General features: G+C 32.8%; 1 protein-coding gene across 2 annotated transcripts in view; it reads left to right on the plus strand.

Annotated features, from left to right (window-relative positions):
* LOC148610978 (uncharacterized) overlaps window positions 1-22,503 on the plus strand; it is a 31,985-nt gene extending 9,482 nt beyond the window's left edge. The window contains exons 10-27 of one of the 2 annotated variants that reach the window (XM_088590945.1): window positions 1,504-1,609; window positions 2,272-2,333; window positions 7,677-7,763; window positions 10,734-10,827; window positions 12,428-12,535; window positions 12,928-12,983; window positions 13,428-13,487; window positions 13,827-13,908; window positions 14,601-14,696; window positions 15,228-15,265; window positions 16,015-16,074; window positions 18,617-18,701; window positions 19,125-19,370; window positions 19,907-19,944; window positions 20,244-20,297; window positions 20,688-20,781; window positions 21,753-21,932; window positions 22,273-22,503. In XM_088590945.1, the coding sequence (XP_088447071.1) occupies window positions 1,504-1,609; window positions 2,272-2,333; window positions 7,677-7,763; window positions 10,734-10,827; window positions 12,428-12,535; window positions 12,928-12,983; window positions 13,428-13,487; window positions 13,827-13,908; window positions 14,601-14,696; window positions 15,228-15,265; window positions 16,015-16,074; window positions 18,617-18,701; window positions 19,125-19,370; window positions 19,907-19,944; window positions 20,244-20,297; window positions 20,688-20,781; window positions 21,753-21,932; window positions 22,273-22,412 (1,686 nt within the window). In that variant the 3' untranslated portion in view covers window positions 22,413-22,503. The remainder of the gene's footprint in view (window positions 1-1,503; window positions 1,610-2,271; window positions 2,334-7,676; window positions 7,764-10,733; window positions 10,828-12,427; window positions 12,536-12,927; window positions 12,984-13,427; window positions 13,488-13,826; window positions 13,909-14,600; window positions 14,697-15,227; window positions 15,266-16,014; window positions 16,075-18,616; window positions 18,702-19,124; window positions 19,371-19,906; window positions 19,945-20,243; window positions 20,298-20,687; window positions 20,782-21,752; window positions 21,933-22,272) is intronic. The other variant, XM_088590947.1, reaches the window with a different exon arrangement.
* Window positions 22,504-27,216: the final 4,713 nt, after the last annotated feature.

Raw genomic sequence — 27,216 nt, forward strand, 5'->3', positions numbered from 1 at the left:
AATAATAATTATGGTTATACACCTGATTCATAGATTTAAAATATTTAAACTTACATATAATGCCAAAGAGGCAGGTTAATTTTCACTTCGATTTGAGTATGTAAAATCCTAAATCCTAAAAAGGTATTATCGCTTTGTTTTTAACAACAATTTGCATTTTCCTTTATGAATAAATACAAAATACCAATGCATTTCTATTATAAAAGTTAATTTGAAATTTTTCAAATTGCATGACACTGTGTTCATTAACCATTTTTTTTACAGGAGATAAAACAAATTTATCGCAAGCTAAGTGTAATAGAATTAAGTTTTTCAATGTTTCCGGCAACGCGTATTACAGCTTCAAAACGAAAAACTAAATTAACAAACTTAAAATAGAATTAATATTCACTTGTAAGGTAACCAAGCATTTACCATTTTTTTAAACAATAGGCCATGACAGCTATTGCTATTACTTGCCATCCGTCCTTGTAGTCGTCGTTAGCAATTTCTCAAACATCTTCTCCTCTGAAACTACTGAATGGATTTGAATGAAACACGATTATTCCTGAAGATTTCCTGTACAACGTTTATGCGTCGATTTTCCTTGTTTTGTCTTTTAAAAATCTTCTTCTCAGAAACTATTGTATATTATTCAAGGAAAATTATTACGATTGTTTCTGAGGGGATCCTGCACAAAATGACTGTTTGGATTTTTTTTTCATGAAAAAACAAAGCCGTTTTTACAAGAAGTTGAATGAAGCTAAACAAGCCAAGTGAGCGATGCAGGCCGTCAAGAACCTCTAGTTTTAACATCTGAAATAAAAGTCGATATGAATAAAAGTATCAGCAAAATAACTATTGAGTGATCATAAAGACTACCAAAAGCATTTCGGTAATTCAAATACCAGACACCTGAAACGTATTTTTTAAAACTATATTTTTTCTTTTCACTTAATTGAATTGTATACATCCAAATATCCAAGAAAAATACTGATCATTTGTGTGTTTCAAGATTAATGTGAAATTCATTGTAATTCATTTGCATTTAGTTTCTGGATAATAGCAATGCAATGACTTTAGCTTTGAAACTCATACGGATACGTTTTTGGCATGTACACCAAATTGCAAGTAATTTTCAAGCTATGCTCTGCTTTTTTTCTACTAATTAATACCAGAGAGTTTCCGATATAAGAAGCGTTAAGTTACTGATTGTTACCGGAAATGACTTTAGGCCAACTACTATTTCGATTTTGTGGGTCTTTATTAGGATAGAAATGAATTCGTTCAAGGCTGAATTTACAATTTCTAATTATTGACAATTTTTGCCTATGAATTAATCGACGAAATATTAGTTCTTGTGTTTGTCTCAGTTGAATCAAGGACAGAATTTCGGAGGTTGTCGTTTCCGACTTCTGTTTTCTTAGTCGATTCGCGCTTCATGTTTTACATAACTAAAAGATAAGAGCCAGTTTTCAATTTTACATATTTTTTCATATATTTGAATTGATTTTATTTATTTAGACAGCGGCAGAAAAAGCAGCATTACCACAACTCTGTACCTCATCTCCTTCACGAGGCCACTCGTGTTCTTGTCAAAACCAGATATGTGTCAAAACATATGGAAAAGGTACCTTGGTTATTTATTTATTTTGTTTGCAGATTTAGTTCTTTACCTCTTAGTTCACTTTTTCTCTACCAGCCAACGAAGTGTTTTTATCACACATTTTACGAAATGCGAAAAAAAAGTCAAATTAAAAGTATGCCTGGAATAATTTTTACCAGACTTGTTTTGTTCGCTTCTAAATTGCAGTGGATCAATATTTGTAAAAAATGAAAATTTGTTTGTATACATATTAATTAACATAATTTAACAGCAGGTATACATGCCAAATAGCAATTAGTCGAGATTGTCCTTCTAGAGTAAACAGGAAGAAAACTACTTCAGTAACTTATAGTTTTTTATCGACAATTTTTATTTGCATTTTTGGATATTTATTTATATTTATCGCAATACCAAAATCAAATTCGAAATCAGCTTTATTTTAGGCTTTGTAAGTTCTGTGTTTATTTTGTTTCACAATTGTTAGTTGTGAAAATGAATAAAATTATTATTAGATAAATATTCGATGTGTACGGTTATACCTCACAAAAACAAATATACAGTATGCTATATTGTCAAACATTCTTCTAAATTAGCTTAAAGAAATAAGCTATTTCAGATATGTTCTAATGCCTTTCAAACTTGAACACAGACGAATTCTCTAAGCAGCATTTTTACATTTTGTTTAGTGGAGCCAATGGATGACCATGTCAATTGTGGAAATAAAAGTTGTCATGTACATTCAGGACAGGTATACTAATCAAATTACAAGCAGTTATTTTATACAGAGTCTGTACCTTATTTGCCATACTTGTCTGTCTGTCAAACGAATATGGAATCAACATTTATTCCAATATCTCCTTATTTTATTGTGCCTTTGCCTTTGTATTTGTTTTTTTTAAATCAAATTTGTGTTTAAATTTTATAGGAAATTTACTATTTTTTTTGATAATCTTCACCTCTCACATTGAAACAACATTTGATATTTCACTGTTTCTAAAAAAAAAAAAAAAAAAATTGGCAGATAATTTTTTCCCTGTAGAACCAGACCTCAGACCTGTAATTTTCAATGCCTTTGTTCTTTTCTTTATATTAGCATAGTGTTCCTTATATGAACAACATATTATAAATTATCTATGATTTTGTCTTTTTTATCACTTCTTGGATGGCTAGATACATTGCGATAATATATCATAGGGTGATGTGATAAAAAAAAATCGCCGTTGCGATGAAATCGTATTCCTCGAAAGAGACGTTGTGACGTTTTTTTAGTTGTGTACCTGTGACAACAGGTGACGTCATAAGCAGACGATAACTGGAATTCCGCCATGGCATACGCCGAATGTAAAGGGCAAGTAATCAAGAATAATCAGACAGAAAAAGGTTTTATAGGTCTTGAAATTTTAATATTGCAAACTCTAGTAATTTAAATTTTTTAGCCTCCAGTTTCAATTACAATGAGTTGATATTTTACGACATTCAACTTTCAATTATTATGAAACTTATGAATCCACCAATGCAATCAATCAGTTTATAAATTGTGAATACACCAAGAATGAGTTATGACACAAATAGTAAACATTACAAAAATATAATATGAAGTTAATGATAAATATATAATAGTATCTCTCTATATTGCATCTCATATCATCCTCGACCCACATTAGCCTACGGACAAAAGGGGATTGCATATGTAATATATATATTATATGTGGAACTGTCGATGTGATATTTTGTATAATATGAAAAATGCCATGTGCACAATTTTTAATATGAAATAGCTGAGTAAACTATCATTTGATAGGCCCATTTATTATAAACTACAAAACAGTGCTTGTTGTGGAAAACAAGACATTAAGACAGGGCTTTTATGGACAAAATGCCAAACGATAAACTTGGACACAAAAATTAATATCTAATCGAGATGGTAAAATGAAAATTTACAATATGCAATATGCATTTGTATGTTTTTTTTAATCTGCGGTTGTTGGATAAATTTATAAAGAAATTAGTGTTTAAGTAATGGCAATGTTATATATGTTCTCGGTCTGCCATAAGAGTCTCTGGAATGTGTATTTACCCCTCGGCTAAGCCTTTGACCAGGACAGAACTTTACGCATACTATCAGACCGTGAACACACAACAGGGACATTACAGAGACAAAACGTCTGCATAGTTACGGCAAGCTCAGGCATAACGTATGAGTTGTGATATGAAAACTCAATACGCAGGTACCGAAGGGATGAACTCATAAAAGAAAACTTGACAATACGGAATGAAAAGTCATCGCGTATGTCGTATAGTAAATGGTTTTCCTTTACCATTGATCTCTTTGTGTAGGTCAGGATATGAGGCTGACTTCACAGTGTCTATAGCATCTTTTATTTCAAGCTCTTTGGAGTAGATGCGATGTATCAAATCTCCCAAACTTAAATTTTTTAACGATAAAACGTCATCTATGATGTGTGTTTATGGATTTAGCTGAAAGATGTTCCTCCTTTTGGGCCAGATCAGCTATAAAGTCAGCCTCATAAGAGTGAAGGAATAGGTCAAAAGCAGAGGAGCACAATTTGTTCCCATTGAATTCCTGACCGCTTGTTGAAAAATGCGTCCACCACACTGGGCAAATATGTGCCCGCAAGAAAATTGTTAAATCTCACCTCATCTTAAAGAACTCATATTAGCACATCCCTCAACCAAAGACGCTCGACTCGAGATTTCTCTACTGATTGGCATATACTGTTACAATGACGCAGTGGATGAAAAAGTTATCAAAGGAGATGGGCCAACAGCTGTCAACTCAAAGATAGAATATTTACTGGACCTATTGACCAACTGAGCCTCGCAACAGACACAGCAAGTTAATTTAATAAAGTTTCACCATACTAGAGGGACGACAACAGCCTTCTGAACGTTTAGGCGTTACAATCAATAGGGAAAAATCCATTGAACGAATACCTTCATCAATATCAACGAAATTCCATAACATTCGAAGATGGTCATTATAGTGCAATATTACCATGGAAACGCAATCATGACGCTCTATCAACTAACTACACAGCTGCCAAGGCCAGAAAAGAAACAAAATTATGAGACTTGCCTAAGAACCACAATTTTGCTAAAGTACACAAGAGTAATTGAAGAACAGGAAATGAGGGGTTTATAGAAAAAGTAAAGCCAAGTGAAGAGAACGCACTTAAAATGCACTACATTCCGTATCACGCCGTGAGAAAAAATCTTCAACAACACCTGTTTAAATAGTCTATGACTGCAGTTGCCGAATAATTATAAGAACAATCGAGCTTAAATAATTGTTTGATGTCTACAACCCCAGTAACTAATGATTTGACAAAACTGTTGATTAAATTCCGACTTCACAAATATAAAACTAAAGTTTTTGGATAACGTTGGAATACAACAACTGACAAACTATCGTTCAAAGATTCAAATATTGAGTGTATCTCGGAAGTGACTACAATGAGAGACTCTACTCAAATACTGAATGTAGCTTGGAAATGATTTCAAAGAGAGAAATATTAACACAATCTTTCCGCATCTACGACCTTCTTGGACTGTTAAGATCAGTTACAGTATGAGCTAAAACTCTTATCCAGTAACTATGGAAACGTTAACTATATTGAACCTACTCCCGCCGAAATGCATTTGTTATGGAAAAAATGGGCAAGTAAATAAGTTTGAAAACAACTAATACAATGGACTTTGATAGATGTAATTTGCCGATTCGGAAGAATGAATACGAACTACATGTACTTGTAGATGGAAGCATGACAGCATAAGGAACGGTAACCTCCATATGCAACGAGAAGGAGTTAAATATTGTAATGGCAAAAACAAAATCGTGTAGCACCTGTGAAAACACTGATATTATCTCAATTAGAGTTGATGGCAGCCTTGGTTGGATCACGTTTATCACAACACATTAAGGAAACCATAGAGTTGTAACGGATTACATATTGGATAAATAGCCAAATTATATAACAGTGACTACAACAAAGCATATGAAAAGGTTCGTTAAAAACAGAATCGACGAGATAACGACACTGAAAAATCCATACCAATGGCGATATTTTCCAACCACTTATAATCCTGCAGAGTTGCAGTCTCGAGGTATATCGACTACAGAGTTTATACAAAAAAAAATATGGCTCAAAGGGCCGGAATGGTTTCCAATTCGAAAAAATGGCAATCATGGAATTAAAAAAAAATAAAACATTATGCTGTAATTTAAAAATAGAAGATAACGAACAACATGAAACCGTGCAACTGAATATTAATGAAGTAAGAGGACTAGAAAACATCATTGATATAACACGGTTTAGAACATACCCGAGTCTAAATTGTGTAACTGCGTACATGATGAAATATAAAAAAAACTGTAAACTGACAAAATTGAACCGAGATTTCGAGCAGTTATCAGTGAGGAAGTAAAAACATGCTGCAGAATTATGGATAACAGGTTAGCAACAAGCAAAATAATCAATGGAAATAGAAAACTTGAAAGCAAGAAGTGATAAAAAATGTACCCTTGTTCAACAACGTCGACTCTATTTGGATTCCAAGGAAATGATGCGTTGTGGCGAGATGATCTGTTATGCACCGGTTTCAGAAACAACAAATTTTGCGTATTTGTTACCACTTGTTTTTTTAGCACACATGAGTTCTGAGTACGGTAACAAATCTAAGACAGACATTTTTGATTTCGAGCATTCAACAGTATTTCGGAAAATCCTACATCAATGTCTTATATGCAGAAAGTACGATGGAAAATCTTACTTAGTGCCTGACCTACCGCCTCTTATGAAGATCATATTGATCAAAGCACCGACTTTCACTGCGTTGACTATACAGGCATATCATACGTAAATGAAAAAAACATAGATCAGCAAAGAAAGTTTATATATCTCTCTTCACTTGTGCTAACACTCGAGCAGTTCACCACGAAATTGTGTCCGATCTTACAGAGGAATTGTTTCTACTTCTATTAAGGCGGTTTACAAACCGCAAATCCTTAACACGGATCATAATTCTGACAATGCCTCCACGTACCTTGCCCCCTTGGGAAATCTCACAAAATCAACAAAAAGTCGGGATAATCTATCGAATTATGGAACAACATGACAATTCTTCCAAAATAGCTCTTGATAAAGTGGATTCTGGGAGCGGATGATATCTGTCACAAAATCATAATTAAGAAAGGCGCCCAGGCGATCACATTTAATAATGGAAATGCTTCAGACCGTTATAATTGAAAGATAAACTATAATTCATGACATTGATAAATTATTCGTCAAGTGTGATGACGAGGATTCTTTAACACCATCTCATTTACTTTATGGGTGGAGAATAACAAAGACGCTATACCTCTCTATTGACATAGATGTTTATATTCGGAGTGACAACCGTAAAATTCAAAAAACGTGCACAAACTCAAAAATATTTTTTATCACTTTTGGAATAAATGGAGATCGGCATATCTCGCTCCCTATGATAATTCCACAAATCTATTGGCGACAACAAAGAATAATCAGCATCGGAGGCATTTTGCACATTCAAGATGAGAAGCCACGAAACGGATGGAAGTTAGCTTAGGTAGAGAAGGATGGCCATGTCCGATCATTATTTCCTCAAGACATTTGTTCTGATTATTTCTTCTTGTACGACACCCAGAATGTTGTGAATACATTTTTTGTGCCTTTGTATTGGTGGCGACACTCACGCCAGTGACATCGTCGTTAATTATATCTTATTTATGAAATTGTTAAAATTGACTGTCATTCTAAGTTACACAACACTGCATTTGCTGTTGGATTTGTTATGCGCATGAACTTGCTGATTTGAATTTCTGTGATTTCAAGTTCATGTATTAATTGTTTGTAATAAGGTACAAGTATCTTTTTTATATATCTTGGCATTTTACTCTATCCAATCAAATCCAACTTAAAATTAACAGATTCAAATATCAAATGCAGTTATTTTATTGAATTCACAACCTAAAATCTTCTTTTTGGCAACCTTTTTTTGTTTTCTGTTGTTGATGATGTGCTTAGTCCAAACCTTTGTTTTCTACTTTTAGTACTGCATCCTAACGAAAACCAGACAAACATATACGTATCAACAATATACCTCAAGTGTCCAGCAACATTGTGCTGCAAGTGCATCGGTATGTGAATTGAATTAAGAGACTTTTTACTAAACTAATATTGTAAATTGATGGCATGAATACTATCTGAAATTGTAGACAAACAGATTTGAACAATAAAAATTGCTTAACATTTTACGAACAGTATAATGATTATAACTCCTGGATCAACAGGACTATGGTGCTATTATACTCTTGCTTTAAACGGTACGGCATATAGCGATTTAGATATCTGTCCGTCTGTACTCCTTTCCACAAACTTTTTCTTCGACACAGCCTAACGGTTTAAGCATTAAACATTTTAGGAGTAATTATTTGATAATCCCGTTGCAAATCTGTTGTTTAAATATTGTGCATACATATTTGGTTTAACTACGTACTATTTACTTTACGTTATTCCAGATGAATTTTCTAAACTCATAACTATCTTGATGGAATTCTGATGTAACTTCAAGGGATTGCAAGGACAAGGGAATACATACGATTATCAGGTTTTGCAGTTAAGTGTGCGCCTGACATTTTAATTTTGGTTCGAAATGTTTATTTATCATCAGTTCTTACCAGATATTTTGGATGGTGTTTATAGCAAATTTGAGCGTTTAATTGTATATCTTTTGATTTGAATACATTTTGGGTTACAAAACAAACTCTTAATTGGAATGTAAGAAATATATGTACGTATTACGTGCTGTATGTAGTTTTAGCTATCTAAAGATCATAAGATATCTATTAAAAATGAATAGTAAAGCCGAGGCAAATAAATAAGCATGAACATTTACATCATAGATCTGACTCAATACAAAATTCCAAAATCATGTATTTAGATGTTTCACTGTTTGTAAAAAAAGTTAACATTTAGAATTATAAAATAAATTGATTTTTGCACCGTTCATGTGAAAATAGTGAAAATAGTACCAGCAGACAAAGCCCAAAACAACATTGGTTTTGTCTGCAAAACGTTTTACATCCAATGTTTATTATCAGAGGTAGACGCAGAAAATAATAGCAGTGATAAGACCTATACTGCTACCACACTCTCCAAAGAAGAGGTTGTGGACAACCATAAGTCTGTGCTATCCTCTTTTGGTCTCTCTACCAAGGACGATGACTGTGATTTACCGTCTATGTACTGGATTCCTAAACTTCACAAGAATCCATACAAACAACGTTTCATAGCTGGATCTGCAAAATGTACCACCAAACCTCTTTCAAAACTTTCAACTTCTATACTCACAACTGTCGAAGAGGGTCTACAGTCCTACCACAATACTTGTTACTCCCGTAGTGGTATTAATTCAATGTGGATCCTGAAAAATTCGAACGATCTTTTGGAGACAATCAGTTCAAGACTATTATCTGAATATAATAGCATTAAAACCTATGATTTTTCAACACTGTATATTTCTATACCCCATACTCAGTTAAAATCCCGACTTAAAAGCATCATACATCGTTGTTTTTTCCAAAAAAGATGGTACACCAAGATACAAATATATAGTTCCTGGTAGAGATTCTTCACACTTTGTAAGAAATAATTCCAAATCATCTCCCAAATATACAGAGGAAGATGTTTACAAACTGCTGGAATTTTTAATCGACAACATATTTGTCAAGTGTGGTGGACTTTTTGGGTCGCGCTAGAAATCTAACAAAATAATAGGCTTCTGGAACAGGGTTATGTTGCTACAAGATTGAAGTCATCACTACAGAAATTTTATGGTCGTCATCATGAACTCATGGATCGTTATGGTGTATCCATCACCACCATGAAAACTGATTTATTCAACGGGTCATTGTTTTCCTTTCCTCGTTTGTTTACCCCGGATTTGTCTTTTTATGACCAACTCGGCTGGTGTTTCTAGAAAAGCAGAGGACGCTTACCCTACCGGTTTATCTGGTCTATGCTCATAGTTTTTAGTGGAGTACGAGTTGCTCATTTGCTTTTATTACTTTGTATGTATGATTTTAGTTACTTAATGTTCTTTGTTGTGTATGTCTGTTTTCCATTTCTGGTTTTTGTCCCTGGATTACATTCTTTTGATTACCGCTATAACCTTGGTTCCTTTGATTACTCTTTTGAACGCTTTAGCAGATTTTCTTTATAAAAGTTTTGAAATGAGGACAACTTTGTATTTAACAACTATTTATGTTTAAATATGTCTGCATGTCCTCATTTTTCAGTAATATGTATTTTCTTTTTGTACATCAACTTAATTATTATATATATTTTTTAATCATTTGTGTAATATGCCCTTTATTTGCCGATGATTGATTGGTATATTAAACCAGATAGTGCAATTTTAACTTTCCTTCCATCTGTGGCAACATCCCTTCGGCTCCTGCGTATAGAGTGTTCATATCACAACTCATACGTTATGCCAGAGCTTGCCGAAACTACGCCGACTTTTTGTATCGCGCTAGAACTCTAACAAATAGGCTTCTGGAACAGGGTTATTTATGTTGCTACAAGATTGAAGTCATCACTACAGAAGTTTTATGGTCGTCATCGTGAACTCGTGGATCGTTATAGAGTCAATCAACACCATGAAAACTGATTTATTCAACGGGTCATGGTTTTCCTTTCCTCGTTTTTCTACCCCGGACATGACTTTTTATGAGCAACTCGGCGGGTGTTTCTAGAAAAGCAGAGGACGCTTACCCTACCGGTGCACCTGGATCATGCTCCCAGTTTTTAGTGGAGTCCAAGTTGCTCATTTACTTTTGTTACATTGTATGTATGATTTTAGTTACTTTATGTTCTTTGTTGTGTATGTCTGTTTTCCATGCCGGGTCTTTGTCCCTGGATTACATTCTTTTGATTACCGCTATAACCTTGGTTCCCTTGATTACTCTTTAACCTTTGGTTCAAATAATTAAGTAGTTGTCATTTATGAAAGATTCACCCTCAGTTAAATCACACAGTCCATCTTTTTAGTCAATTTACCAATGTCAAGTGATTTATATGTACAACAAACTGTTTTAAATTTTCAGGAATCTCGTGGGCATTCTTTGTGTACATCAAATCTACATTATGGACAAATATGTCACTGTAAAACACAGAGCTGTGTTGACAACTATTCTAAAGGTAATCGATTGTTGTTAAATTGACAACTACTCCAAAGATAATAGACTTTTCTTGTATTGACAACTACTCCAAAGATAATAGACTTTTCTTGTATTGACAACTACTCTAATAGTCATTGAGTGTTGTTATATTCTGAAGGTAATTGATTGATGTCATTTTTAATGCACACTATTATCATTTTTTTCTGTTCCTCAAAATAGTTGAAAATGATATGTTTATCATTCGTATCAAGATGAGCAAAATATAAACTTTTAGAAATTTAAGAATCGAACCTTAGTATATTTACATGATTGCAGAAGGAAATTTTCTTCTCCTTTGTGTTGAGATATATTAATTTAATTAATACAATCGATTTAAACTTTTATTTAAATTGTGGAAAAGAAAAGCAATTATTATATAGATAACAGTATTTTATCGAATGTTCCCAGTGTATTACATTTCGATAACTCACACTGTGAAATAAATTTGGTAATTTCATTATCCGACTTTCTCCCGCCAATACGTCACAACTTTGATATCAATCCGCCAATCACAGAATTTAAAATTTATGTAGAAAATATCGATTAATTATGAATAAAATCTTTATAATAAATAGGATAATCAATTGATTATAGTGAATAACCAAAATATGATCACTCGTGCCAAGAACGCCTGAGAATTTAATCGTTCTTCGGCACTCGTGATAACATTTTGGTTATTCAATCTTTCCAATTAATCATTCTATTAGTAATTTATACTTTACACACAAAATTATACGTATGCAAGCATTCCGAAACAAGAGCTTTCTACCACTATATTCCTTTTTTCCCATCAATGTGCTGCTCAAGTTGCTTCTGCTTGTAATATGTATACGCTTATACTCATAATCCATGTATTATACCCCGCTTCACCCAGAAAAAAAATCAGCTATTTTTTTAATATTCATGACTCAGCAACCTGTGATGACCTTGACCGTGATATGGCATTCGACTGTGACATTTTGCAATCATCGGATGATATTTGCAATAGTAATATAGTTGATTCAAATTACAGTAGATGTTACCAATATTGTCAACTTTGTCATAGTAAGTAATGTATTCAACCAGGTATAAGATTGAATCCGTTTTATACATGGTTATACGTTCACGTGATTGGTGACTTTTTTGTAGCCTAAATCAATTTAAATAAATTACACAGAAAATATCATGTCATTTATAATTCTAGATCTTTTTAAACTGATAAGGTAACTACTTTTCCATCCTAATAAAACAATTATGTTCAATAAAACACTAGTCACTTTGACACAATCGAGACAAGTGCAATGTTTCTTTAGTTACTATCTCATCATACTCTTGTTGTTCACGCTTATCATTGTACGTACTTTCTGCACCTTTAAAAGCTTAATAACACAACTTGCATTATTTTAATGTTAAGGGTGTTCATTTATAATAAATAAAAGTTACCTCTACCACACTATTTCATCACAATAATTCTTCCTTTATAAGCAAGCTGCAATATTTGTTGTGCGAATTAATTATTATGGTATGTCAAGTCTTTATACTTGTATAACATCTTGTGTATATAATTACTGCTTTGGAATTTACCATCAGTTGAATTGTAGATTCAGTTAATTCTCATACAGCACAACCAACTACTTCTAGCACGACAAGTACGACCACAACGATATCAACTACTACTATTCCGACGACAACCACTACCACTATACCAAGTATGTACACACAAATTTGCACTGTTTTAAGTTATTGATTTAAGAAACATTGAGAACATTTGATAAAACATTTGATAAGTAAAGTGCATTGTGCGGGTAATATCATCAGAACTCACAAATACACTTAGGATATGTTTAAAACAGTCAAAAAATATTATTTTAGAGTTACAATCTTTAAATTGTGAGTGGATTTCGAAAAGTAATTAAACGATGTATCTTTATTGATAATTCTTGCATAATTTCTCAAGGCTTGCTTTGACGCAAACTGCGAAAGAAATTTTGTACATAAAATACGTATATTTTCTTTTGTTATTTTATACAGACTTGCATCATTTTGTAGTTGTGTATCGAACTGTTTTTGCCCAGAAGTTTTGATTTATCCTATATTTTAGCAACACCAATAGTGTACCCGAAATGTAATGAGCAAAACTGTGGTAAATTATATTTGGTTAGTACCTAATGACCACTCAGCTTTTAAAAAAGTTAACAATACTATGCTATGTCATCATTTTAAGTAAAAAAGAAGCTTGACTTGATCACAACACAGTGATGAGTGCTATTAAGGCATAGCTTCAGTTCATTATGATCACTAATGTTTAACTCGTAATTAACCCAGACTAGATAAAATTTTACTTTAAATCAAATTTCTAACACTTGTCTACATTACAAAGTATCTAAAATACTTCCATATCAAGTGTTGTGAAGAAACTTGTTTTTGTGTGCGTGTGTGTTTTTTTTTATATATTTGTTAACACATTCAATAAACAAGAAAACACATCAAATTTATGTCACAGATTTTCCATTAGTCATCTCTAACAAGTATAACAAACAAATAGAAACTATATGACCTTACAACTCTGTATTAAATGTTGTTTCTCACCGTTTATTTTAGCAATACTGCCATTTATTCCTCTTTGAAAACAAAATTGAAGGAAGATGTATGCCATTTCAGGTACGTTGACAATAAAGTAATCGGGCATGTACTTATGATTGTCATTTGTTTTCAAGCCAAACTTAACATATGAGAATCATATGACAATCAAATGACTATCATATGTTCACGTCATTTGGCATGGTCCTGGTTTTAGTTTACTTCAGTAGTACAGCCTAACTTAAATCGATAAATATTTGATAAAAAGTCCCCTAATAAAAAAAAATCACTCTCTATCTTATAGAAGTAAACTGCAAACAACAACTATAGTATTTACTAGTATTTGATTTTTGTTGAAGAAAACAACATAGAATTGATATAGATATTAAACATGGAATTTTATGTATTAAATTGTGAAAGGTTGGAAACAAATGTTCAGGTTTCCAAGACGTTAATGGAAATGGTTGTACATGTTCAACGACAACGTGTTCTGAACAAATTGGTAAGTTAACAAATCAATTGTTCATTACTTTATCTCCTTAACACTAACGTCACGAAATGAATAATGACATGTAAAAAGCGTTATGTGCAGCAACTGATAGAGATAGATACCGCTTACACAATTGAGAAAATTGTAGATTCAGAAAGTAACCAAACATAGGAACAACAATTTGTAATAAGAATATAGAAAATTAGCTAATTTCATAGGATTTCCGAATTCCACCTTGAACTTTGAACTTTGCACAGGAATGGCAATCAATATCTGTCCGAAAAAGAACTACTAAAAAGTAATTACATATTCTTTGCCTACGTAATACCCCATTGAGTTGATTTTTTTTTCGGTGAGGGTTGTTGAAGTTTTGTAATTATTATTTGAAAGATTAATATATCTTGTTTGTTAAAAGAAAAAAAAACTAGTAACCGTTTTCTTATAAATATTGTTAAAAAAATATGTGACAACCTTTACTTTCTATTTCACAGTGCATTTTCTTTAGGGAGTATTAAAATACAACTACCTATTAAAAAGACGAAAAAAGCAAGAAAAAAAAACCAAAAAATGTACAGACTAGCATGAAAACTGATTATACATGGGTTGGATAATGAAGCAGTGTAATGGTGATCTTTTTTTCCCTGTAAGACTGAGTATATTGCATATAAAATACAGCCTGGTAATTGATGTTTGTTTCTTTTTAGTAACTAGCTATTATCAGCACTTACCCACGACCACCACTCAAGGAACTTTTGCACCGATACATGTAACGACTGCACTATCCACCACACCTGAAGGCAGTATGTATCGATACATAAGTCGCAAATAAGTAATTTCAATTATGTTTTTCATTGCGAGTAATGGGTTAACATATAAATCAAACTGAATACAGAAAATGCTATTTATTTGTGATACAGACTGTTATAAGGGTCGAACAGTGGTGTTTATATAGCAACAAATAGTCAAAACCTGTTGTACACTTTACTGACAATTTTTAACGCTTCTGTCTAAAGTCGATTTCCCAAGCAGTTAAGATAGATTTATAAATTGAAAGTCCCGATATAATAAACAGTTAAAATATTTTCTACCTCAAACTAATAAAACAGTAAGCCTGACGAATAAAACTTAAGTGGGTGTCGATGAGAACATATAAACTATATGATATGGATTATTCACATCAACAAATTCGCCAAAGCACAGTATTAAATAAGTCACAAGTCAATACAGTTATGATGAATAAACCGAGCAAACAGAAACATCATAAAACCTTTTTTCCTTTTATATTTTAGCGTTTACCCATTAAAGTGCACAATATTACATCTATTTTGTAGTTTATGACTGCTTTGGAGAAGCTTGTCAACCATCAAAGGTATCACTCTGCGATCTTTTTCATTGTAGAAATCGAACTTAGTATAAGTCTTATATAGACTACGGCGAAATTAATTAGACAATGGAGAAATTATATATGACGATATTAAAAAGCTTCGGCGAAATTATATACATTATGACGAAATTATATAAATTATGGCAAAATTATATAAATTATGGCAAAATTATATAAACTATGGCGAAATTATATAGACATTGGTAAAATTATATAGACTACGGCGAGATTATATGGACTATGGCGAAATTTTATAGACTATGGAGAAATTATATATACTACGGCGAAATTATATAGACTACGACGAAATTATATAGACCACAGTGAAATTATATAGACTACCGCGAAATCATATAGACTACAGCGGAATTATATAGACTTCTGCGAAATTGTAAAGCTGAATTAAACAGTTCTGAACTGGCATACTAAAAGAATTTCGTTGCATATATGAAGGAGAATTGGAGAGAACCAGGATTCGAGTGGTTATTTAAATAATACGTCCGATGAGCTACCAGGAAAAAAAGACACACACAACAAAGTACATACGTTACCAAAACACAACTTACAAAGAAACAAAATTCCATGGTCAACCTGGACTTCACCGGAAAGTTGGTGTGTAGACATGGTGCACTGGTAGGGTAAGCGTCCTAGCTTTTCTAGAAACGTCAGCCGAGTGTCTCATAAAATGTCAGTTCTTCATTTATTTTGTTGCTTTAATGTTTAGTTTTTTTTAGAGTTACTGTCATATATACCAACATTATGGACGTCTGAATGCAAGATGCATGCCTTTCAATGTAAGGATACATACATTAAATACTTTACCAGTGTTTTGCTTTAACCATTTAAACAGTTGTCCGCAACAATGATAAATATACTAGTAAGAAACTAATGATTTGATTAAAACAAATCTTTGTAATAAAAAACAAGAATTGCTTTTCATAAGTGTATTACTTTAACCGTGCCATCATACAACTAACCTAAACACAATGTTTTTTTTTAAAGAAAGACCAATGGGTCATACGTAGGGAAATCATTAACAGAATCATGCATAGTTAATCCATATACCAAAAAACATAGCCTGGAACACTAAAATGAGAACCTCTAAGAACACTTACACACACCAGATAAGATTAAATAAAAGGTACAAAAGTTCAAACTGCGGAAACCACTCATTTTAAAGAGTAATCAAGGGAACCAAGGTTATAGCGGTAATAAAAAGAATGCAATTCAGGGACAAATACCAGACATGGAAAACAGACATACACAACAAATAACATTAAGTAACTAAATCATATATACAAAGTAACAAAAGCAAATAAGCTTTTCGGACTCCACTAAAAACTGGGAGCATGGACCAGGTGCACCGGTAGGGTAAGCGTCCTCTGCTGTTCTAGAAACATCCACCGATTTGCTCATAAAAAGTCAAGTCCGGGTAGACAAACGAGGAAAGGAAAACCATGGCCCGTTGAAAAAATCAGTTTTCATGGTACAGATGGATACAACATAATGCTCCACTAGTTCATGATGACGACCATAAAACTTCTGTAGTAATGACTTCAATCTTGTAGCAACATAACCCTGTTCCAGAAGCCTATTTGTTAGATTTCTAGCGCGATAAAAATGTATGCGTAGTTTTGGCAACCTCTGGCATAACGTATGAATTGTGATATGAACACTTCATACGTAGGTGCTGAAGGGATGTTGCCACAGATGAAAGGAAATTTGACAATTCTGAATGAAAAGTCATCACGTTTGTCGTAAAGTTTGGTCAATAGTTTTCCTTTACCATCGATTTCTAAGTGTAGGCCAGGATATGAGGCTGACCTTACTGTGTCTATAGTATCCTTTATCTCAAGTTCATTTGGGTAGATGCGATGTATCAAATCTCCGGAATTAGGATTGTTTAAAGATAATACGTCATCTGATTTTAAATCAGACATTACACAACGATAAACATATCACAAAAAGGAATAACCTTTTTAGGGAAGGACGAAAAAAGTGATATCTGGACCATACACGACTGCGTAAAGAGTAATCAAGGGAACCAAGGTTATAGCGGTAATAAAAAGAATGTATTCCAGGGACAAAGACCAGAAATGGAAAACAGACATACACAACAAAGAACATAAAGTAACTAAAATCATACATACAAATGAGCAACTCGGACACCACTAAAAACTGGGAGCATGGACCAGGTGCACCGGTAGGGTAAGCGTCCTCTGCTTTTCTAGAAACATCTAGTTGCTCATAAAAAGTCAAGTCCGGCGTAGACGAAAGAGGAAAGGGAAACTATGATACGTTGAACAAATCAGTTTTCATGGCGCAGATGGATACACCATAATGATCCACGAGTTCATAATGACGACCATAAAATTTCTGTAGTAATGACTTCAATCTTGTAGCAACATAACCCTGTTCCAGAAACCTATTTGTTAGAGTTCTAGTGCGATAGGCTCGATAAAAAAAGAAGAATATAATCCAGGGACAAAGACCACACATTAATACATACAAAGTAACAAAAGTAAATGGGCAACTCGAACTTCACTAAAACCTGGGAGTGTGAACCAGGGGCACTGGTATGGTAAGCGTCCTGTGCTTTCCTTGAAACACCCACTGAGTTGCTCATAAATAGTCAAGTCCAGGGTAAACGAAAGAAAAAAATGAAAATTACGACACATTGAACAAATCAGCTTCCATGGTGCAGATGGCTAGACCGTAATGATCCACGTGTTCATGATGACGACCATAAACATCTGTAGTGATGAGATCCGCCTTGAAGCAACACAACACTGTTCCAGAGGCCTAATTGTAAGAAGGCTAGTGCAATACAAAAAGTCTGAGTGGTTACGGCAAGCTCTGGGAAACCGTATGAGTTGTGATATGAAACTCCATACGAAGGTGCTAAAGGGATGTTGTCACAGATAAAAGAAAAGTCGACAGTACGGAATAAAAAGTCTTCGCGTTTTTCGTATAGTTTGGTCAATAGTTTTCCTTTACTAGGCGTTAGAAAAGTTAATATATTTACACGTTTTATCAAGAACATACAATATGACCATGTTATGCCCAAGAAATGGAAATATTGTTTAAACAAATAACTAAAAGCAACAAAACTTATTGCTATTTTTTTTCACAATTATATACGCTTTTAGAGAGAGAAAAATGTGATGGCTGTTTGTGTAACACAGCGAAGTAAAATATGATGACCGTTTTGAAGATGTCTAGATTTTTGAAAAATCAATTTATAAAATGTTATAATGGTTTAATAGTCATTCCATTCATTTCCTTATTGTTATTTTTAGATGCATTATAGGAAGCTATTTCATTTATTTGTTTTAGATATGGCCATTGTGTAACAATTCCAGAACAGACGTTTCTAATGTGGGCTGTTCTTGCACTTCAGCATCATGCACAGATACAGTTGGTGTGACATCTTTTTCGTTCTAACACATAACAATCATGATCTTAATTTAAACTAAAATTAATTTCAGATTTACATGAGATTTTAGGACTGTTTCAGTAAGACTAGATCCACTCCTCCAAGAAAAATGGAATTTCAACAATTTGAACCGTCTAACATTATAACTTACATGATCAACTACAAATATGTTACATATTCCTCTGTAAGACAAATAATCAGATGCGTTCACTCTGATACAGCATTTTATTTTATATATTTTGGAACTGCGATACTTTCTTTCAATTTTATTTGAAATTGGAACGAGACCACAACAATTATGAAATTATTTTTTTGAATTTTTAGTATCTATATCTTGAGTGAAAAATAAAAATGAAATCATCACTACTGGCTCTAGCTTTTGATAAATGGTGAATTATATCATTGCAGTAAAGGCGAATTTGTTCAAAGGTACCACGCAAAACCTACCCAAAGAATCGACAACATCAGTGGTGACAATGACAAGATTACCAACCCCTACAGCTGAAAGAACAAATACAATGCCACCAACAATTGCAAACCATTCTACTGAAACTACCACTTCAGAGTATACGCTTTCAACAACTGTATCTCAAAAGCCTACTGAAATTATTTCGACTAAGACAGTGTCAACTGTAGGATCAACAGCGTCTTATGGTAAAAGTATAACATTCAGTGATTGCATTTATGATATATTTCAGTTATTTGTTCGTTGGCAGCTAAAAGCGTCGATATAACTGTAGTATCAAATTCTAACAACATTAATTTTCTTTCTTATTATTCACCCGTGTGAAAAAGATATTTATGGTCAAATCACTCGATTACTGTTGTGTTTTTCGTTTTTTGTTTTCGTTTTTTTATTGTTTTTTTTGTTTTTGTTTGTTGTTTTTGTTTGTTGTTTGTTTTTTTTTTGTTTTTTGTTTTTTGTTTTTGTTTTTGGTTTTGTTTTTTTTTACAATTGATAAGTGAATTTCATATACTTGCTACAAGCCACTCTGTAATATATATGTTCTGTGATTTAATATCATTACTATCAAACATTCGTTGGTTATACAACTTCAGTCTCAGAACTGCAAATGGATAGCGAATGAATATTTGATAGTAATGATATTAAATCATCGAAGGTATATATTACAGAGTGTCTAGTGTACTACCTGTTGTGTTATATTAAATATATGCATTTTATTCTTTAGGTTTACACTGTTTTGATTCAAAATGCTCATCATCACAAGTAAGTAATAAAAACAGTCCTTCCATAGAACTACTGCAGTATTGAAGCTCGGTTCTATTGTCATGCATGGACATACTGCACAAATGTTTGCTATGCTTATTTGTATTCGAAGTAAAACCTTATTAAACTATTTTTATACAAATGCTTTTTTTAAAAGCGAAAACAGAACCCAAACTGTTTGTTGATGTGCCACCTAGATTACGAAAAATGGTCAATAAATCAAAAAAATGTCTTCATAAAATACTTCAGCATGTACTGCAACTTCAAATAGTATTTTGATTTTTATTCATTTCGAATAGGTTTGCAGAGTATCTAAAGATGGAAATATATACACGGGATATTGTGCTCCAAAGGTTTGATATTGGAAACATAGTTTATATAACACGTGTTATTGGCATACATTTGTCGATGGATTTTGTTTTAAGTAGCAAGATAACGGAAAAAAATACATAAAATACGACGTATATACGCACAGGAGAGCCTGACTTGTGAAAAACATACAAAAAAAAAAGACCAAAACAAAAAAACAAAGAAAATAACAATAACAAAAAAAAAAAAAAAAGAAAGAAAACTTTACTAAAATGAGGAAAACACAAATTCTTGTCTGCATAAACAAAATAAAAATAAATGCGTTTTTATAGAGATAAATTGACTTTCGTGGTGTATCCCATTTAACATAAAACATTAATTTTTACATAAATAAAGATGTTATATCTTTCTCTTTTTCCATCTACAACACGCAGATGGATAATGATTTGTTGACTTGTGAAAGAACCACATTATCAGAGTCGGCCGAGTGTGACTGTGTCTCTCAAGATTGTATAGACATATTTAAAGGTGAGCGAACATCTGAATCATTAGTAATTGTATTGATTTAGGTAATTTAAAGTCGTTTTGGTAACGATGCTTGAAACACAGCTGACTTCACATACACTAAGTGTAATTAATGAACAAAAAAAAGAAACAAACAAACAAACAGCAATGCTTTAACAAAACTTTAATTTATTGGATATGCCATGTCAACTGATTAGATATATCCAATACAGTATTCTAAAAGACATGTATAATAGTTTGATTTACGGCTGTGAAGAAGATCTTCTTCTCTTTGGTTGTTTCTTTGTGTTTACTCGTAGGTTTTGATTACGCATTACATTGATATATATATATATATATATATATATATATATATATATATATATATATATATATATATATATATATATATATATATATATATATATATGAACTCCAAAAGTGCCAATTTAATATATTGTATTAAATGCCCGAACTGCGAAGAGTTATATATCGGCCAGACCGGAAATGCATTATCGGAACGAATGAGGGTACACCGTCAACAAGTCAGAGATTCCGCATATAGACAAATACCGCTGAGTGCACACATTGAAACTTGTGGCTGTGGAATTTTTTTTATTTTTCCATTTTATAAAATGAAATCTCCGAGAGTCACTTTAAGGGAGTTGAAAGAACGAAAGTTTATTGAAAAATTTAAACCTATCTTAAACAGACGTTAAATTCAATTTTTATTATATGTATCAGCTTACACTTTCAGTTTCGTTTTAACTCTATTTATAACGTTACTAAGTCGTTCTTTTGATACTATTGTAGTTTTTCACGTGACGATCGTCTATAAAGACGTGAAAGTACTAATGAATTATAAATATGGAACTTCTGGTTGTGTTGGATCTTTATTTGACAAATATAAATATATATATATAACATTCCAACTGACTGTTGTGATTTCGTACATGTATCCTATACATTATATTGATCAAAATTTATATATATAGCAACAGTAATGCCTGCTGTTGTAACGAATTCTCTAACAACGTTTCCTTCAACAAATGTGAATTCTCCAACATCATTTCCTACAACAAATGCGAATTCTCTTACAACTTTTCCTTCTACAAATGCGAAGTCTCCAACAACAATTCCATCCACAAGAATGACACCTGAACTGACGAATTCTGGTGAGCCCTATATTCTTTTTATCTATATACAGTGGTTTATACGATGTGATTATACGATGTGACTAGGATCTAAGGGAAAATTAATACAGAACGTAATTATTTGACAAAGAATCTTTGCGACAAAGAATCTTTAATGGTGCGAACAACTTTTTAAAAAAATATTTGTTTCCGGAAATTGCGAAAAAAAACGTATTGTTGTCAACTTATGAGACATCTGAGAGTTTTTTTCTTCAAAAATAGTTGGTTTACAATACTCTATAATATAAGTTTAGATAATTATTCATAGTGTTATATATTTTGTGTATTTATTGTGATTATTGTTTTCTCTTTCTCATTGCAGGCATATGTCATGATCTACCTGGTGTGGATTGTCTCATACTGAACTCTACCAACATATGTGCAAGTCCTTTTTCACATCAATATTGTGCAGCATTCTGTGGACATTGTAAATCTGATTCAGTTCAAACAGTGTTTGGATGAACTACGCGCCAATCAATAATTGTAATGGAAACCATGTAGCAGTTATTCCGTACTCATTAAAACAGTTTTAGATTAAAAATGATTGAAATGCCTTGGAGTTAAAAACAAATAATCTGAAATTTAACATTAATTGTTTAAATGTATCTAGAATTGAATCTAGCAATACGAAGAAGCATATTATCTTCTCTTTAAACCAGGTAAAGGGTAATGAAATAAAGGTCTCACTAACCACTTCCGGGTCAAATGGCCACCCCCCTATGTAGTACCAAAAACACACTGAACCTGTATATGTAATTAACTACAAAAGTGTATGAATATTGTTTACATGTGTGAGTAAGTTGCCTCCATGCTGTCAGTTAGCAGAACAGGTAAAAATGTGGATTTTCAGTATTATTTATTCAAGTAAATTTTGTGAAGAATTTCTACTATCATCGTACCATTAGCATAATGATTTTGGAAGCCTTATTTTCCAAGTTTCGCAACGGTATGCAGCTTTAAGATGTCATTTGTCCTGGGAATTTACAGTGAGACTTTGAAAATTACTTTTTAAACATGTAAAGTAATGGAAACGTTAGAAGTGGTTAATGAGACCACAAATTAAATTATGGCATATTTCAGAGAAATGCATAATTTGAGGAAAATTGCCTTTCCTGGTCATTATTTCCATTTTCCCATAAAATCAGTATAGTGATATTGGTAATCTGGCTATCTTCTAAGAGGTGCATTGTGCAAGGTATTTTTAAAGAATAACATAGCAACAAGATTTTTATCAGTAACAGCGACTCATAACTTGACGTCAACTATGAAATACACAACGTCACTGCTTGGGATATTCAAAGTACTCAAATAGTCACACAGCACAGACTTAGAATCACACAGTAATGAAATGGGTATGATATAAATTGTTGAAATCTGTTCTTTTTTCATAATGGTAAATGATATTTACTATTACAACTTCTTGAATTATCATAGGTATCAATTTGGTGTGACAAGTTAGTTAAAATTGTAATTTTTTAGTAATTTAGGGAAAATATCACTGAGGGGCATGATATAAAAATGCCCATTTCTTTGTAGTCCTATGTCTGATTTTGATAGTTTTGGTCTTATTAGACTCACAATACCACAAGCTTTTATAAAATGTAAAAAAAGAAAAACAAAAAAACTTATAAAATGTTTTAAGGTCTCACTAACCACTTAGCATAATGATTTTGGAAGCCTTATTTTCAAAGCTTTGCAACGGTATGCAGCTTTAAGATGTCATTTGTCCTGGGAATTCACAGTGAGACTTTGAAAATTACTTTTGTAACATGTAAAGTAATAGAAATGTTAGAAGTGGTTAGTTAGACCAAAATAATTTCAATTTGGACCTGCGGCACTGTTATATGTTTTATGGTTTAATACGTTGTGAGGATACTATAAGGACTATGAAGTAAGCGTAATGTTTTTAATCTATTCTTAGTGAAAATGTGAGTTATCTTGTTTTTTTTTATTTGCCGTGTGTCTATTTTCCTTTTGTCTAGGTATTATCCCTGTATTATGTTCTTTTTGATAGATTGAAACTCAAATGTTAGAAGAAATAATCTTAGTGACTAAATAAGATTTTCTTTTGTTCTGAACAGGAAATTTTGCATAGAAAATATTTAACTCCATCACAATAGCGAATCCTTACGTTTTCCTTCAAGAAATATGTGGCACAATATGCATCATATTAGGGTTAGGCAATGTGTTTGGCAAAGATATAACGGATTTCAATGCTGAATGTATTTCGGAACAGGAGATTGAGTATAAACTTTGAACGACCACTACTATGAAACTATGAATAACATAATGCTAAATAATGAAATGCTTTATTTATTTATTTATTTAATTCTTTTGCTTTCTGAGTATTTTCTTTCGATATTTTAACATTTAAATTATAACTTTTTAAAACAGTTTCAATGTTCTACGGGGTCTTTCGAGGGACCTTAGAACTGCCACATATGAGAAACTTTCAGAATGATAAGGTTGGCATAGATGTTCTTGTAGAAGTGTTACCAAGGAGACCAACATTCTATCAGAAATCAAAAGAACATAAATAACTTAAATAATACATACAAAGTAACTAAAGTAAATGAACAACTTGGACTCCACTAAAAACTGGGAGTATGGACCGGGTCCACCGGTAGGGTAAGCGGTTTCTGCTTTTCCATTAACACCCGCTCACAAAAGTCAAGTCTAAGGTAGATGAAAGAGGAAAGGAAAACTATGACGCATTGAAAAAAAAGAGAGTTTTCATGGTGCAAATGAATACAGAAGTCCAGCAAACGTAATCTCATCATAAAAATAAATAATTAGAATACCCCGTCACCATATTGCAGATGATTATGTTTGCTCCTGTATTTTAACTCAAAGAGTAAACAAGGGAACCACGACTCTACAGTAATTATCAAATGAATATTTTCTAAGGATAAAGTCTTTACAGGGAAAATACACACACACACACACACACACACACACACACACACACACACACACACACACACGATATAACCGAAGTAATATGTACATAGTAACAAAAAAGCATACCAGTGCACCGGTAGAATAAGCGTCCTCTGTTTTGCTGTAGATGGATACATCTTAAGGAATCTCGTTTTCATGACTTTAATCGTGTAGCAAGTAAAAACTTGTTCGACAGGCCTAAGAAGTCAAAATACTGATTAAAAACCAATAACAATAAAATGCTTGATTCAGCCTTACAATTTTTGGGCGGCGTTTTGTGGTCAATAAATATTATTTCACGTCTTTTGGATGTCATTCTATGGTCAATGAATATTAGTTCACTTCTTGTGGGCGTCGTTCTGTGGTCAAGGAATATTACCTTACGTCTTATGAGCGTCGTTTTGTAGTCACTGAATATTACTTCACGCCTTGGGGTCAGCGCTCTGTTTTACTTTACGTCGTGGGGCACCGAGCTGTTGTCAAGTAATATTACTTAACTCCATGAAGGCGTCATTTGTTTTCAAGGAATATTCCTTCACGTCTTTGAGTCGTCGTTCTGTGTTCAAGAAATACAATAAAGCTTATATTCATGCAGCGATAAACATTTAAGTTCTTAAATGGCAAATCTATTCACATGTCGTTCTACAAGTAAAAATAGAGTCGAACCTCAATCGCTCAAAGTCGGATGGCTCAAACACAATTCAAAGTACCAAAATTATCTTATACATGAACAATCTTGATAAGTTTGGATTTACTGAACTGACTTACCGTTTTGCCCTCACAATCTAGATATCTTCAGTCATTTTGTCATCTTATGTGTGAAAAGCTGAAGCCTTATCATTAATCAAAGTGTCATGTTAGGTAATTACATGTAATAATTTTGTTATCACTATTAAAGTAGATTCAATCAAATCTAGCGTAGAAAATGGAAAAAGATAAATGAATACAAATTACTAGCAGATAAACTCAAGCTCTCAAAGTTTTGAAATCAAACACAACACTTTTAATATCTACAATTTTACAAACTTCTGAAAGTAAATAAAACACAACAACAAACAGATAAATCTTCATACGAAGTAAACAATTTATAACAATAAAGTCAGTCGGATCGGCAACACAACAAACCCGGAATTCTTTCAACTTCAATTTATTGAAAAAAAATTCCAAATATTACAAGGAAGACGTTTTCAAAATGCTGGAATTTTTTATCGACAATATATTTGTCCTGTGTAGTGGACGCGTTTTTCAATAATTGGTCGGCATTCAAATGGGGACGAATTGTGCTCCTCTACTTGCTGACATATTCCTTCACTCTTATGAGACTGACTTTATAGCTGATCTGATCCAAAGGAAGAAACGTTTTAGTCAGATTATCTTATCGCAGTTTCCGCTATATAGACGACGTATTATCATCATATCATAGCTTACATTCGGAGACCGATGGTACAAGAAAGCTATTGACCAAACTATACGACAAACGCGATGTCTTATCAGTCCGTGTTTTAAATATTCTTTTCATCTGTTGCAACATCCCTGCAGCAACTGCGTATGGAACTTTCGTTTACTCAACTCAAATGTTATGCCAGAGTCTGTCGTAATTACGCAGACTATTGTACCGTTCAAGACTTCTTACAATTAGGATTTTGGAACAGGGTATATTGCTACAAGATTTAAATCCTCAGTGTAAAAGTTGTATGTTCATTATCATGAATTCGTCGATCGATACAGTGTTGCACCGTCATAGTTTACTTTCCTCTTTTGTACTATATCAAAATGTGGAAATAAAAATTGCAAAACATGCAACATTCTTATAACCGACTCTTACTTCTCTAGTTCTCTTACAAACAAAACCTTTCATACAAGACGTCACGATGACTTAAGTTGCAAATCAACAAACTTAATATATGGATTAGAATGCAACTTATGTGGTTTAGTATATGTCGGTGAAACACAAGAACGATTATACAAAAGAATGTGCGGTCATCGTTCGGGAACTAATACCACCAAATTTCTGACAGTTTATCAACATTCTAAACAACAAGGTCATTCAATCCTCTCCTTGGTTTCCTTGATTACTCTCTCAATGAAGTTCGTATTTCAGAAAAAAATTACCATCCTACCATTTACCATCCTACGAACAGTCCCGTTTTAAGTAAAACACTATCGTAAGAAAGAGAGCAGTACCGGATACGCAGACTAGGGTGCAATGACAACATCAAAAGTATAGGAAACCTTTCAAGCCAATATAACAATAGCATAAATGTGATAAATTTATTTGACAAAAATCCAAGACGGGAAAGGAGTCATGGCTATCGCCACTATACAT

Source organism: Perna viridis, chromosome 7, assembly GCF_037379345.1.
Source record: "Perna viridis isolate PV_CMFRI_1.1 ecotype Kerala chromosome 7, ASM3737934v1, whole genome shotgun sequence".
Classification (NCBI taxonomy): domain Eukaryota; kingdom Metazoa; phylum Mollusca; class Bivalvia; order Mytilida; family Mytilidae; genus Perna; species Perna viridis.